This window comes from Callithrix jacchus, chromosome 8 (genome assembly GCF_049354715.1).
Source record: "Callithrix jacchus isolate 240 chromosome 8, calJac240_pri, whole genome shotgun sequence".
Classification (NCBI taxonomy): domain Eukaryota; kingdom Metazoa; phylum Chordata; class Mammalia; order Primates; family Cebidae; genus Callithrix; species Callithrix jacchus.
The window spans coordinates 106,341,675-106,357,099 of NC_133509.1; the positions used below are offsets into that span (position 1 = coordinate 106,341,675).

General features: G+C 39.1%; 1 protein-coding gene across 43 annotated transcripts in view; it reads left to right on the forward strand.

Moving 5' to 3' along the window:
- The window catches only part of SIPA1L1 (signal induced proliferation associated 1 like 1), a 397,653-nt gene that overhangs the window by 106,176 nt on the left and 276,052 nt on the right, over nucleotides 1-15,425 (forward strand). For 18 of the 43 annotated variants that reach the window (XM_078335306.1, XM_054240120.2, XM_078335280.1 and 15 more), the window contains one exon: nucleotides 6,858-6,925. The exons of the other annotated variants lie outside the window; for them this stretch is intronic. Coding sequence is in view for 5 of the 18 variants with exons in the window: in XM_078335290.1 (XP_078191416.1) it covers nucleotides 6,858-6,925 (68 nt within the window). In the remaining 13 variants the exon portion in view is untranslated. The remainder of the gene's footprint in view (nucleotides 1-6,857; nucleotides 6,926-15,425) is intronic. 43 annotated transcript variants of the gene reach the window in all.

Here is a 15,425-nt window from a genome sequence, read left to right on the forward strand (position 1 = left end):
TCTTGTGTGTTTTCTTTTTTAAATTTTTTGTTTTGTTTTGTTTGTAGAGACAGGGTTTTACCATGTTGGCCAGGCTGGTCTCGAACTCCTTACCTCAAGTAATCTGCCCACCTCAGCCTCCCAAAGTGCTGGGATTACAGATGTGAGCCACCGCGCCTGGCCTCTCATGTGTTTCTAAGTGTTCTCATGACCCTCCCCTCAATCCTATGGAGTAGATATTATCCTCTCTTTAGAGCTGGAGAAACTGAGGCCCAGAGAGGATAAGTAACTTTCCCAAGGTTTATGGGGCTAGTTGTTTTCCCAGGCATATATACCCTTAAAATGGACTTTATGCTAATTCTAGCCACTGGAATTCTGTATTCTGAAGACCCTTTGACATTTATAACAAATAAAACATGAATTTTCAAGTTGGAATAAAGAGGACATTTCTGAAATTGGCTGAAAGAAGTGGAATTGGGGAAAGCTGAAGATGTTTCACATTAGTATGTTCTGTTTTCCTTGAACTGTAGCCAAGAAACTCTTCCTAACAGCCTGCATTTCAAGTCCAACTGTAAGCTCGGTGCAGCGGCACATGCCTGTAGTCCCAGGTACTCAGGAGGCTGAGGCAGCAGGATTGATTAAGCCCAGGAGTTCTAAGCCGTAGTGCTCTATGACAGTTGAGTGTCCATACTAAGTTCAGCGTTTCCTGGGAGTGAGGGACAACCAGATTGCCTAAGAAGGTGTTAACTGGCCCAGGCAGAAACTCCTCAGCTCATCATTAGTGCAACTGTGTCTGTGAATAGCCAGTACAACCCAGCGTGGGCAGCATAGGAAGATGCAATCTCTTTAAAAAATAGAATTGTTTAAAAAAGTGACAACAGTGTTAATGTAAATAGCTATTTACTCTCTTAGTTTTCGCTTGTATGAAGTTAGGCCTGGAGAATAAAGTTGTAACTATGGGAGACAGATGTTTGCTCTTTGGGTAAGCCTGCTTCTCCAGTGTAGGAGAGTTGGTTGATAGCAGGACTGGGTGACTTTCATGGTGATTAAAGCCAGAGGGACAGCAGAAAGCTGCTGCTCTTTCAGGGTTTCTCTTTGGTTTGCCAAGGTCCTGTTGTAAATTACGTATTTAGTAAGACTACCTTTCAAGGAAGTAATCAGGAAAGTTAGTTACGTTTTAGTTTAGGTTTGTTTGGATGGTTTGATTAGCTGGGAGAGTAAACCAGACTGGGCTTTTATTTTTTTCTCTGAATAAATGAAGTTTTTTTGGCAATAGTAATTGAGATAATGGGCAGAATTCTACCTGGTGAGTAATTTGCTACTGAGCTCCTAGGGAGCTGAATTCACCTTTTCCCTTTTCTTGTCTTTAGGATATAGCTAATGTTAGTCATAAGGCTACACCTATGGTGACAGAGATGCCTCTAGGTCCTTATTTTTGTTCAGACAATAGAGCACCTGGAAGTTATGTGATTTTAATAGAAAATCAGGAAATATTGATATACTTAATTTTATCTTAGGAACTAACAGTGATTTTACTGGCAGAAAATAAACACAGTCACATGTATGTGACATAAAATCACAACCGCTGACTCAGTGTTAGAGGTGAGGTGGGGGAACTGTCTCAGTTAAGCATGATTTATTAATGCTATTATGAATTTTTTTGGTGCCAGTTTCCTGCTACTGTTCTTACTTGTTCTGCTATGTGAGCTTTGTTGGTATTTGCATGTAGGTATTCTGCGACAGATGCCAGAAAGCTAACATTGGGAGAAAGGTCTTAAAATTGAGAAGAATTCTCCCACTAATTTAATTTGTTCTGTGAATCAGGAAGAAAACATACAGTGACTCATTTTTTGAAAGGGAACTGCCTTTTTCTCAGACCTTTTAGCTTATTTTTTAACTTTAAAAATGATATATGTTCATTGTTAACAATGCAAACAATAAAACTTACTAAAGTAAAAATTACCCCAAATCCTGAACCCAGAGATAAATCTAATATTTTTTGCTAAGTCTGGCATCTTTATATAATTTCTATTATGATTTTTTACATTCCTGATAGTGTATTTATAATGTTAATATGCAAATATAACAAATAAATACAATTTTTTAGTTAGATTTATATTCTGTCATATTTCTGTTTGGAGGCCTTATTGATTTGATCATCACCCTTGTACTGATACTGTAGATTTAATTTACTTCCTAAGGTGTCAGTTTATAGCTAGATAGTGTGTTCTCTAAGACTGTGTACTCACTTATGTAAAAGGATTTTAAATCTTTATAATAAGCCTATTAATTAAACAAAATCTCACAGAAAGGAGTCATTCTGGGTAGGCAAGTTCTCCATATCGTTAGGTGTTCAACTAGTTAATGAATAACAAAATATCTTGACTATTGTTGATGAAAACTTTTCTAGATTATAGCCTTTTAATTTATAGCTCTATCTAGTACTACATCCAACTATAGAGCCATAAAAAGTTTCATTCTAAAATATTTGAGAAATTAAGAGATGTAAGTTAGAGCTACCAGTGAATGTCACACCTGTTAGAGTGGCTGTTATTAAAAAAGATAAAAAATATAGCAAGTGTTTGATAGGATGGGGGGAAAAGAGAACCCTTGCATACTGTTGGTGGGAATGTAAATTGGTATAGCCATTATGCGAATCAATATGGAGGTTCCTCAAATTATTAAAAATAGAACTGCCATGTGATCCAGCAATCCCAATACTGGGTATATATCCAAAGGAATTGAAATCAGTATTTAAAGAAATATCAGCATTCTCATGTTTATTGTAGCCTTATTCATGATAGCCAAAATATGGAATCAATGTAAGTGTCCAATAACAGATCTGTGGGTGAAGAAAATATGGTATATATACACAGTGGAATATTATACAGCCATAAAAATGAAGGAAATGCTTTCATTTATAGTAACATGGATGAACCTGAACGATTTTATGTTAGTGAGATAAGCAGTTACAGAAAGACCACATGATCTCCCCTACATATGGAAACTAGAAGTAGATTGTAGAATGGTAACTATCAGGGATAAAGGGGGATAGTGAGGGTTTGGGGGGGATATTGATTAAAGGGTACAAATATTTCAGATAGGAAGAGTAAATTAATAGATAAGTTAGTAGATAAGAGATTTCTTGTAGGCCAGGCACCCACCTGTAATTTCAGCACTTTACGAGATTGAGGCAGGAAGATAGCTTGAGTCCGGGAGTTCAAAACCAGCTTGGATCATATAGTGAGACCCTGTCTCTACAAAAAAATTTTAAAAATTACCCAGGCATGGTGTTGTGCATACTTGTAGCCCAGCTACTCAGGGGGCTGAGGTGGGAGGAACGCTTGAGCCCAGGAGGCTGCAGTGAGCTGCGATTGTACCACTGCACTCCAACCTAGGTAACAGAGCGAGACTCTGTCTCAAAAACAAACACACACGCTCTTGTACAACACAATGACTAAAGTTAATAACTGTGTACTGTATTCCTGCTAGGAGAGTAGATTTTAAGTGTTTGCACCACAAAAATGAAAAGTATGTGAGGTAATACATATGTTAATTAGCTCAATTTAACCATTCTCCAGTGTGTACCCATTTCAAAACAACATGTACATGCTAAGCACTTAAAATTTTTACGTGTCAATTAAAATAAAATCTTTGAGAGAAGGGAGATGGTCATTGTATAAGAGAAAAATGCATGGGATTGTATACATCAAGAACAATTTTGTAAACAAAACACGACTCTGGCCTTCCAAATATGTATGTTTTTGCTTATGTAAAATATTTGAATATTTTATATTCATATCTCTATTTGCTTGTAAGTTAAAAAGCTTAACATGTATATAGAAAAGCAGGTAGATTGATTTTCACCTTTGATAAGTTTTCACAAACTTTGAACAGACATGTATGATCATCATCAAAATGAAAAATTAGAATACCACCAACAGCCCCTTTATGTCCTCTCCCATTTCATTACCTACCTCTTCCCATATTGCCAAAGGTAACCACTGTTCTGACTTAAGTCACCGTAGACTTGTTTTGCCTGCTTTTGAACTTCATAAAAATGAAATAATATGTACTATTTGGTTTGGCTTCTTTTACTCAACGTAATGTTTGAGAAATGTATTCACATTTTCATTAGGAAGGGTTATTTTTTAGTGTAGTATTTTATAATGTGAATATACTACAATTTATTTACTACTGAACATTTGTTTGGTTTTGCAGATTTTGACCATTTTACAGTTAATACTGTTATAAGTATTTTTATACTTGTTTTTGCTTTTCTGGCCATGTGTGCACATTTCTATTAGGTACCGATACCTAGAAGTGGGATTCCCAAGTTATAGGATATGTATTAATATTTGTTCAGATTTAGTAGACACTGACTGCAAAGCAAAGCCTTCTACTAAAGTAGTTTACTAATTGACTATCACACACAGTGTGTGAGAGTTACAGTGGCTCCACATCCCCATCAGCGTTTTGTATTTTTAGTCTGGATTTTAGCCATTCTGGTGGGTATGAAGTGGTATTCATTGTTGTACCGTTTGCATCTCCCTGATGACTAAACAGGACTAGTGCTTTCACCTCAAGAACTTTCCCCTCCAGGGAAATCTTATGTTATTTAAATCTTAGGTTTTTAAACTGATCTCTGCTAGTTTGACTTTATTTCAATATTCACAGAAACTATTATTTTCCTCTGGCATTCAGGATGTACTGTGCCCCAAGTTTTTCAAATCTCCAGACCTTTCTGTGTCATTTTTTATGATAATCACGAATAGATACAACTTGTCAGTGCATCCAGACTTTGCTGCTTGATGATCCAATTTTATATGACCTTCTGTTCCATATTTAGTGAATGTTTGAAATTGCGAAATATTTAAAGTTATATGTCCATTTCACAATGTAACTGATTAAAATGGTTTATCAAATAATTCAACTTAAAAAATCTACAAGGAAATGCTTTCTGGCTTTAGTGCAGTAATTGTCTTCAGAACAATATGCCAAGAATGACTCATCCCCTTTATTCATAGTAACTTTGGTTTTGGCTTTTTTTGGGGTTTCTTTTGTTTTGTTTTTGGAGAAAGAATCTTGCTCTGCCGCCCAGGCTGTGTGCAGTGGCATGATCTCAGCTCACTGCCCCTTTGACCCCCAGGCTCAAGCAATCCTCTCACTTCAGCTTCTTAAATAGCTGGGACTATAGGTGTGTGCCACCATGCCTGGCTAATTTTTAAAATTTTTTGCAGAGACAGGTTCTCACTATGCTGCCTAGGCAGCAGAGTAACTTTGAAAAGAATCTCTAGGATAGAAAATTACAAGTAAATTTAATGCAAGTAGAAAATGCATTTGAGACTTAAGTCTGAGTCTAATAGCTATATAGAATATTTGTAGGAGAATCATAATCCTTGAGTGCAGTTCTTAATTTTTAATACTAAAGTTTCTTTGATCATGAAATGAAACTCAGAGATCCTTGAAGTGTTACATTAGAAATCTTAGGTGAAGGAGGCCAGATATGGTGGCTCATGCCTGTAATCCCAGCACTTTGGGAGACAGAGGCGGGTGGATCACCCTTGGTCAGGAGTTCAAGACCAGTTTAGCTAACGTGGTGCAACGCCATCTCTACTAAAAATACAAGAATGACTCATCCCCTTTATTCACAGTAACTGTGGTGGTGCACACCTGTAATCCCATCTATTTGGGAGTCTGAGGCAGGAGAATCGCTTGAACCCGGGAGGCAGAGGTTGCAGTGAGCTGAGATTTGAGATTGAGCCATTGAATTCCACTCCATCCTGGGTGACAGAGCGAGACTGTTTCAAAGATTCTTTAAAAAAAAAAAGAGAGAACCTAGAAAGAGACTTCATAGAACATCACTTGGTCATCTTAAAAAAACGTGGAGACCAGGTGTTGTCATCCATATTTTCTTATTTTATTCTTAACAGTACTGTGATATAGGCATGTTATACCCATCTTATGTACAAGGCAATTGAGGCTGAAAAAGGTTAAAGGAGGTCACATTATTAGAAAGGGTAGATGGAAATTTCCTAACTCTGATCTTATGATTATACTTACGGAAAACTCTAGTATTTAGAACCTTTGGTTTAAATTGAACAACTCTCTGTCAACTCTTTAGGTATCCTGGGTGCCAGTAATATGTAAAAGTGGATTGACAGTTATTGAATCTCAGATAAAGGGCTATTAGGGAATTGTATGGAGAGAGTTGTTCTTGATTCATACTTTCTTATTGTATTAATATTAAGTAAACATTTTTAAGCAAGCATCTAATTAAAGATACATATATCAGTAAATGTAATACCATAGCAGCAAAGAAATAATTTTTTTAACTGAAGCCTTCTGCTTTCCAGAGAAGGTGGTCTTGGAACTATCTTTGAAGAATGGATAGACACCTAGAAAATGGACACTTAGAAATTGATGTCTGATTGGGGGCAGAGGCAGTATAGAGTTTATCTTATAACTGAACTCATATGCTGATGAAACAAATGAGTACTATGAATAAAAGGAGAAACAACAAAATGGTGTGTGTTGTAAAAGCATAGCTTTCAAGATGAAAATCAGACAGAGCGCACATGAAATAGGCACTGTAAGCTCTGGCTCTGTTTACCTGGTGTCACCCCAGTTACTCCCTTTATCTGCCCTTTTACTGTGGGGGTTTAGGATCATGTGCTGAGACAGGACATCCGATGTCACACCTCCTTTACACTTCCGTGGATGCTGCAGGGATTGCCCTTGTTGCCTTATTAATAGTTCACAGGACTGGCAAAGAGTCAGAACCTGCTAGATCCTTCATGAGTGAATGTACAAATGAAGAACTGAATGAGGTAGAATGCAGTGCCTTTTTACTAAGTTCGTATTTTTATCGTGTGCAGATACTTGTTCGGATAGTTGCGGCCTGTCTCAGAAAATGTAATGTTAACTGTAACAAGTTGGCTTACAGGTAAGAGGAAATGAGTGTGCAGTTTTGTTAGTTACTTGGAAATTGTTTAGTTTTATGTTTATCTATGCTTGAATGTATGCCATTGTTTGAATAAGTGAATGATTATGGAAGTGGTTGATTCCAAATGACTGTTTTTGTTCCTTTCTTTTATCCCTTTTCTTAAATTATTTGGACTAGGAGAAAGGAAGAAGAATGGTTTATTTCCACTGTCTATATCGCTTGTTTATAATTTAGAATTCTGTTGTGTTCCATAATGCTCTTGTGATCACAAGACAAAATTCTTAAACTAGAAATCGTTGTGATTTAATTGGTGTGAGTTTATGATTAAATTTGATTCTTAGGTTATGGCCTTTTGAGAAGTTAGCAATAATAATAATGCTTGCCATTATTATTAAATTTAATTCATATGTGGGACTTTGCTAAAGACTTTGGCATGTATTATTTAATCTTTAAAATCATCCTGTGAAATTTTCATGTTACTAATAAAGGTAAATTGGTTTCTACAAGGTCACATAGTTTGTAAGGACCTGAGCTGAGGTTTGAACCCACATCTGTTTGCCTTCGGTGCCTGAGTTATTACGTTAAATTGTTCTTTCTTGTTTTTTCCAAGTATTTATGATGTCTCTCCCTTCACATATTATGGTAGTAGGATGCATTCTTACTTAAATATTACTTACGGAATACACTTTTGGTGGTTACTGTTGGTTGTTTTGACATCTTAACTTGTCTGTTCAAAACTCTTTCATTTACCATTGTGATGATGGTACTCAGAAATTGTATGCGATTTTGTTTGTTTTTGTTTATAGCTAAAGGGGAAAACGTAAATGGTTTTGTTTCACATGTGATATCATTTTATAACTGGCAATTTGGTCTAAACAGATTCTAACAATCTTCTGAGACAGAAACCTACTGTTATTGCTTTTACTAATTTATGTAAAACAGCATCTCAAGTTATTGGATGGTTTAACTGCAAGAGCATAGTAATGGCTAGCACCGAAGCAGCCATGGTCACAAAACAAAGAGAGGAGCATATCAGATGACAGAGAACAGGCACACCTTAACTGATCCGTCATTCATCATATGCTTAGATTTATGTTTGAAACGCTTGCAATAAATGTAAGAAATTCTTATTGTTAAAAGCATTCAACATCTATATAGTAAAAATACAACCCTATCAATTTTATGTACTAAAATACTGCAGTGGATAACTGTTTATTATACATTGGTCTGCCAGCACTTGTGTGGTTGTGTGGTGTGTTTTATGAATCCAACCGAATAGCATGTCTAGACAGAACCAACTGTACAGTTATATAATATCACAGCCCAGGAATTACAGCCAAAAAACATTAATCATTATTGGCAACTCTGTGCTATTTTATATTACTTTGTGTGCATCCTTACAGCTTTGGCCTATTATTATAGAAGAATTAGTTTATTTTTAGACAAAACAGAGAATGTAAAAATGTGATATATTAATCCAGTTCTAAAAACCTTTTACATTTTTAAGTTTTCAATCTTTCAGTCTTTACTCACTCTTTTTCCTGGCGGATGAATGCAGTTTTTAAGATAAAAAACATCTTCCAAACAACCTTTAGTTTCTTGATCTGGAGTATTGAATACATCTAAATAAAATTATTGTTTCCAGCATTAAGTTTGTGCAGAAGTTTTTTGAAACCAACTTAATAGGACATCAATACTGCCATCTGAAATCCAAATTTACTCATTTATTTTTAAAATCGAGGACAGGGTCTTGCCACATTACTCAAGCTGGTCTCAATCTCCTGGCCTCAAGCAATCGTACTGCCTCAGCCTCCCAAAGTGCTGGGATTACAGTAAATATCTTTTAAATGGAGGCTTACCGACATGGTGCAGAATATATTTTTTAATAGTTGAAACTGTCCTAGCATCCATCTGACTTTTATTTCTTGCCTTCTCCTTCACATAGTCTTCTCCTCTCCTCTAGCTACCAGTCGTCCATTCTTCCATTCTTCATAAAAGAGAAGTTGTCAGCATCTCCTTTTCTGTTGACCTATTCCCTCCAAACAGGCTATGGTAAACAAGCTGCAGTGAACACTTTTTTTTTTTAATGGAATTTCGCTTTTGTCACCCAGGCTGGAGTACAATAGTGCAGTCTCAGCTCACTGCAACCTCCGCTTCCCAGGTTCAAGTGATTCTCCTGCCTCAGTCTCTTAAGCAGTTGGGATAACAGGTGTGTGCTGCCACACCCAACTAATTTTTTGTATTTTAGTAGAGACGGGGTTTCACCATGTTGGCTTAGGCTGGTCTTGGATTCCTCACCTCAGGTGATCTGCCTGCCTTGGCCTCCCAAAGTGCTGGAATTATAGGCATGAGCCACTGCCCCTGGCCTGCAATAAACATTTCATTACTGAATTGTAGGAGTTCCTTATATATCCTAGATTCCAGTTCTTTTTTTAGATTTATATTTTGCAACTTTTTCCCCCCAGTTTGTGGCTTGCCGATTGAGTCTTTTTTAAACAATGTCATTTGAAGATACAAAATTTTAAATATGACAAGATCTAATTGATTATCTTTTTTTTCTTTTCCGGTTATTACTTTCTGTGTCTTAGGAAGTCGTTACTTACTTCTTAGTCCCAAAAACATTTTTCTGTGTTTTCTTTTGCAAGTTTTGTGGTTTTTGGCTTTAAGTTTAAGTGTCTAATCCAACTTGAATTAATTTTTTTTGCATACTTTATTATTGGCATTCAGCTCCTTAAGAGACATATTACTTCAATTTTATAAATGAGGATTTTGGCACTCTGAGATTTTGGTACTCTAGACATTATATGTAATAGTACGTTTGATTTAGAAGTTTAGAACCTTTTGAGAATAATTGGTATGAAGATTATATGTTAAGTCATATTTCTATATAGCATTTTGGTCAAAACCTTTTTTGAGACTTACTTCCATAAGAGTAACAAAAATGTTATTAGTAAATGAATGTTCTTTAGTAACAGGGTTCATCCCATTATGAAACCAGTGGTATTAAGTGTAGAGGACTGCAGCTTTGGTGTGCATATAGTTTATCAGGTAGCGATATTATATAAGAAGTGGAAGTAAATTGAATTGACTCAACTATTTAACCTGGCCTAATTCATTGCTTTTACTAGATATATTATGGGGCTCTACATATGCTATCAGCTTTCACTTCTGCCAGAGTTTCTGCCCCTTATTTCTAGCCTTTGAGATTTCTCCCTTGACACTGTAGTAATCAACATTATCACTACCAGTGTCTAATGCTAAAGAGAATTCTCTGTCTGGCCGAGTGCCTCATGGCTGTAATCCCAGCACTTTGGGAGGCCCAGGAGTGGGGATTATTTGAGATCAGGAGTTCAACACCAACCTGGCCAACATAGTGAAACCTTGTCTGTACTAAAAATATAAAAATTAGCTGGACGTGGTGGTGCGCGCCTGTAATGTCAGCTACTCCGGAGGCTGAGGCAGGAGAATTGCTTGGACCTGGGAGGCAGAAGTTTCAGTGAGCTGAGATAGCATCACTGCCCTCCAGCCTGGGCAACAGAGTGAGATTCTGTCCTAAAAAAAAAAAAAACAGAATTCTCAGCAATAGATGTTGTTTTGCTGGTACACATTTTAGGAAGGTGTTCGGTATGTGCTAGCAATGCTGTAAGCATAATATGTCTCACAAGATTCCCATTTTAAAGGGGAAAGAGAGTATGAGAGGTTTTCATAGTCACACACTTGTGGGTGATACGTAGGGGAACATATTATAGATCTCCAGTAAATTTTCTGAATCTTGGCTTCTTTTAAGAAGCCAAGTATGTGAGTTGAAATAGGTAACACTACAGTATACTGGTAATCTAGTCAATTTTGCGATACTTCGGGGGAAATGAATGGGGCTTGTGTTAGGGTTCTCTAGAGGGACAGAGCTAATACAGGAGATACAGGAGATATATATAATAGGAGATGTATGTATACACACACACACACACACACACACACACACACACACAGAGGGGAGTTTATTAAGTGTTAACTTACAGGATCACAAGGTCCCACAATAGGCTGTCTGTAAGCTTGAGGAGCAAGGAGAGCCAGTCCAAGTCTCAAAACTGAAGAACTTGGAGTCTGATGTTTGAGGGCAGGAAGCATCCAACACAGGATGGGATACAGGAATTAATTCCAGGCTGATCAACACTGGAATTAAGATACAGGCTGGGAGGCTAGGCCAGTCTGGTCTTTTCTTGTTTTGCCTACTTATATTCACTGACAGCTGATTAGATTGTGTCCACAGATTAAGGGTGGGTCTGCGTTCCCCAGCCCACTGACTGAAATGTTAATCTTTTTGGCAACACCCTCTCAGGCACACCCAGGATCAATACTCCATATTCTTCAATCCAATTAAGTTGACACTCAGTATTAACCATCACAAGTCCACCCCTTGTCAACTTGAACCCGTACACATCTCCTGAGATCATATGTAATCTTAAAATAGAGACAATAATAAAGTCATAATTATGCCTAATATGATACAGCTGTCTTTCGTACAACTGGAAATGTACCAATCCCGAACCCAAATACTGTTACATAAAGTTAACAATACTTAAATGCTGATGTGAAGTCAATAAATCTTATGCCACATGATAAAGGAAAAGGAAATAAAATGAAGATATTTTCTTAGTACAAGTGTATACATGCATGAACATGTTTTTAACAAAAGAAGGAGGAAATATTCATGACTATTACAATCCTCATTTATATAGCTGATCACGTGGTCATAGCTGATATTGATGCCTTCCTTCTACTACCCATTCTGTATTCCCTTTGCTTTCAGCAGGCACATCAGCAGGTCGTGGTTTTCTTTCCTGGTGTCTCAACCCAAACTTTCGTTCCTGAGGGGTCTGGACCGTTTGTAGTCCTGCCTGTATTGGGCGTTGTAGTTTCCTACTGATTTTAATCACAGGGCATAGTAATACTGAGAGATGCCCTCTAATGGATCTCCTGTATTCCGTGCATACTCTTCCTTACCTCTGTTGTGGAGTAGTAGACTGATTTCATCTTGATAGTCCAGGTCAATTACTCCAGCCAACACTATAAGTCCCTTCTTAGTGTTGACTTAAAGGTAGGAGGAGCCCAAAGTGTCCAGGTGGCAATCTTAACTTCCATTTTAATGGAATCGTTGTTGTGTCTCCTGGGGTCAGCGTTCCTCCCTCTGGAATTAAGACGCCTAGGCCAGCAGAACGTAATGTCGTGGGAAAGGAAGCAAAACTGTTGCTAGTGGATCACTAGGGGTGATGGTGAGTGGCACCATTTCCACTTCCACCCCTTGATTCCTGTACTTGTGAATCCTGACTATGGGAGAAACAGTATTATATATTGGATGCTGATTCAGAGCATACATGGCTTTTGGAGAACTTTGCCCCAGCCCTGCAAATATTATCACCTAGTTGGCATTGTAATTGTGACTTCAAAAGGCCATTCCACTCTTCTATCAATCCAGCTGCTTCAGGATGATGGGGAACATGGTAAGAATAGTGGATTCCATGAGCATGAGCCCACTGCCACACTTACTTAGTTGTAAAGTGAGTGCCTTGATCAGAGTCAGTGCTGTGTAGAATACCATGTTGGTGGATAAGGCATTCTGTGAGTCCATGGATTGTAGTCTTGGCAGAAGCATTGCATGCAGGATAGGCAAATTCATATCCTGAGAAAGTGTCTGTTTCAGTGAGGACGAACTTCCACCCTTTCCGTGATGGGAGAGGTCCAGAATCAACCTGCCACCAGGTAGCTGGCTGATCACCCCGAGGAATGGTGTCATATCGAGGACTCAGTGTTGGTCTCTGCTGCTGGCAAATTGGGCACTCAGCAGTGGCTATAGCCAGAGCAGCCTTGGTGAGTGGAAGCCCACATGTAACCTCCTTTCCTGCCACCATGGTCATTTTTTTCATGGGCCCATTGGGCAATGATGGGGTGGCTGGGGAAAGAGGCTGAGTGGTGTCCACAGAACAGGTCATTCTATCCACTTGATTATTAAAATCCTCCTCTGCTGAGGTTACCCATTGGTGAGCACTCACATGGGATAAAAATATCTTCATAGTGTTTGACCACTCAGAGAGGTCCATCTACATACCTCTTCCCCAGATTTCTTTGTCACCAATTTTCCAATCATGCTTCTTCCAAGTCACTGACCATCCAGCTAAACCATTGGCTACAGCCCATGAATCAGCAATATAATTGCACATTTGGCCATTTCTCGTTCCATGCTAAGTGCACAATGGTGCACTGCTTGAAGTTCTGCCCACTGGGAAGATTTGCTTTCGTCACTGTCCTTCAGAGATATCCTAGAAAGGGATTTTAGTGCTGCAGCTGTCCACTTCAGGTGGTGCCTGCATATTGTGCAGAACCATCTGTGAACCAGGTCCTACCTAGTCTTCTCTTCTCTGTCAACTGATCATAGGGAACTCCCCATAAGGCCATTGGTGCTGGGGGAAAGAAGGCAGGGTGGCAGGAGTGGAGACCATGGGCATTTGAGCCACTTCCTCATGTAACTTACTTGTGCCTTCTGGACGTGCTCGAGCACGCGAGCCCGATCAAGTATATACCACTTCCATTTGAGGATGGAATGCTGGCTAGTTGGGTCAGAAAGCACCCAGTTCATGATAGGCAGTTCAGGTCACATAGTGACTTGACCCATAGTCAAATGTTCAGTGTCCACCAAAGGCCAGTAACAGGCCAAGAGTTCTCTCAGAAGGGAAGTAGTTGTCTGCAGAAGATGGCAGGGCCTTGCTCCAAAATCCTAGAGGCCTCTGCTGTGATTCACCTATGGAGGCCTGCTAAAGGCTCCAGACAGCATCCCTATCTGCCACTGACGACTCAGGCATCATTGGATCTGCTGGGTCATATGGTCCAAGTGGCAGAGCAGCTGGCACAGCAGCCTGGACCTGTTGCAGAGCCTTCTCCTGTTCTGGTCCCCATTCAAAACTGGCAGCCTTTTGGGTTATTCGATAAATGGGCCAGAGTAAGACACACAAATGAGGAATGTGTTGCTTCTCAAATCCAAATAGGTGCATTAGGCTTTGTGCCTCTTTCTTGGTGTAGCAGGGGCCAAATGCAGCAACTTATCCTTCCCCTTAGAAGGAATATCTTGACAGGCCTCACACAACTAGACCCCTAGAAATTTTACAGAAGTAGAAGATCACTGAATTTTAGTCAGATTTATTTCCCATCCTCTGGCATGCAAATATCTCACCAATAACTCCAGTGTGTTTGCTACTTCTTGCTTACTGGATCCAGTCAGCATAATGCCATCAATGTAATGGATCAGTGTGATATCTTGTGGAAGTGAAAAGCGATCAGGTCTCTCCAAATAAATTATGACACAAACTGGAGAGCTGATACACCTCTGAGGTAGGACAGTAAAGGTATATTGCTGGCCTTGACAGCTGAAGGCAAATTGCCTCTGATGGGCCTTATGGACAGGAATGGAGGAAAAGGCATTTGCCAAGTCAGTGGCTGCATATGCGGTACCAGGAGATGTATTAATTTGCTCAAGCAATGAAACCACATCTGATACAGCAGCTGCAATTGGAGTCACCAATTGGTTAAGCTTACGACAGTCCACTGTCATTGTCCAAGATCCATCTGTCTTCTGCACAGGCCAAATGGGAGAGTTGAATGGGAGAGTTCCAGGGGACCCAGCCTCCCCTCATTCAAGGGGTTCTGGGTCTATAAAGTGGCTCAAGTCTGGAAACCGATTAATGGCCATGATTCTCTGTTCTTAGAATTCAAATTAGTCTTTTGTCCATTTGACCTAGAAGTTTTCTGCTTATATAAATTAAGTAGGAATGCAGTAGGCTTCCTATCAATTTCACTTCCAGGAACACTGATTAATTAGCAAATGCCAGAGCTCTACAAAAGTCAGATTATTCTGATTGCCTCTTTGCCTCTGCTGCTTATTATGGTAGCTATGCCCACCTTGCCTTTGATGGTTGAGCACTGCCACTTGGCCTCTGCCACCTCAGGATCCAATTATTCCCATTGTAGTTAAATTTTGTAGTCGAGTGACTGTGCTTCCTACAGTATCTGTGAGATCTGACATACAGAGAAGAGCCATTACAGGGCTCTTCAAAAATACAGGCATTCCCTGAGAAATCTATTTCACAAGGCATTACAAGGCATTGATCAAGGGTTTAACTTCTGAACCCTCCCAGCTGGGATGAGTAGGTCTAAAGTGACCAATCCACTCCACCATCCCAATCTTCCTAGCCTTTGGATCCCTTCCTGTACATTAAACCAAGGGGGATCAGGCCTTTCCAGCTCATGCACAGTAGACCATCTTTTAATTCATATTTCAGATAAGCAGAGAAACTATTAGAACCCCTTTTAACTCCCAGAGCTACAACATTAAAAGCAGAGTCCCAGCTGGGCATGGTGGCTCACACCGGTAATCCCAGCACTATGGGTGGCGGAGGCAGGCAGATCACGAGGTCAGGAGTTAGAGAACAGCCTGACCAACATGGTGAAA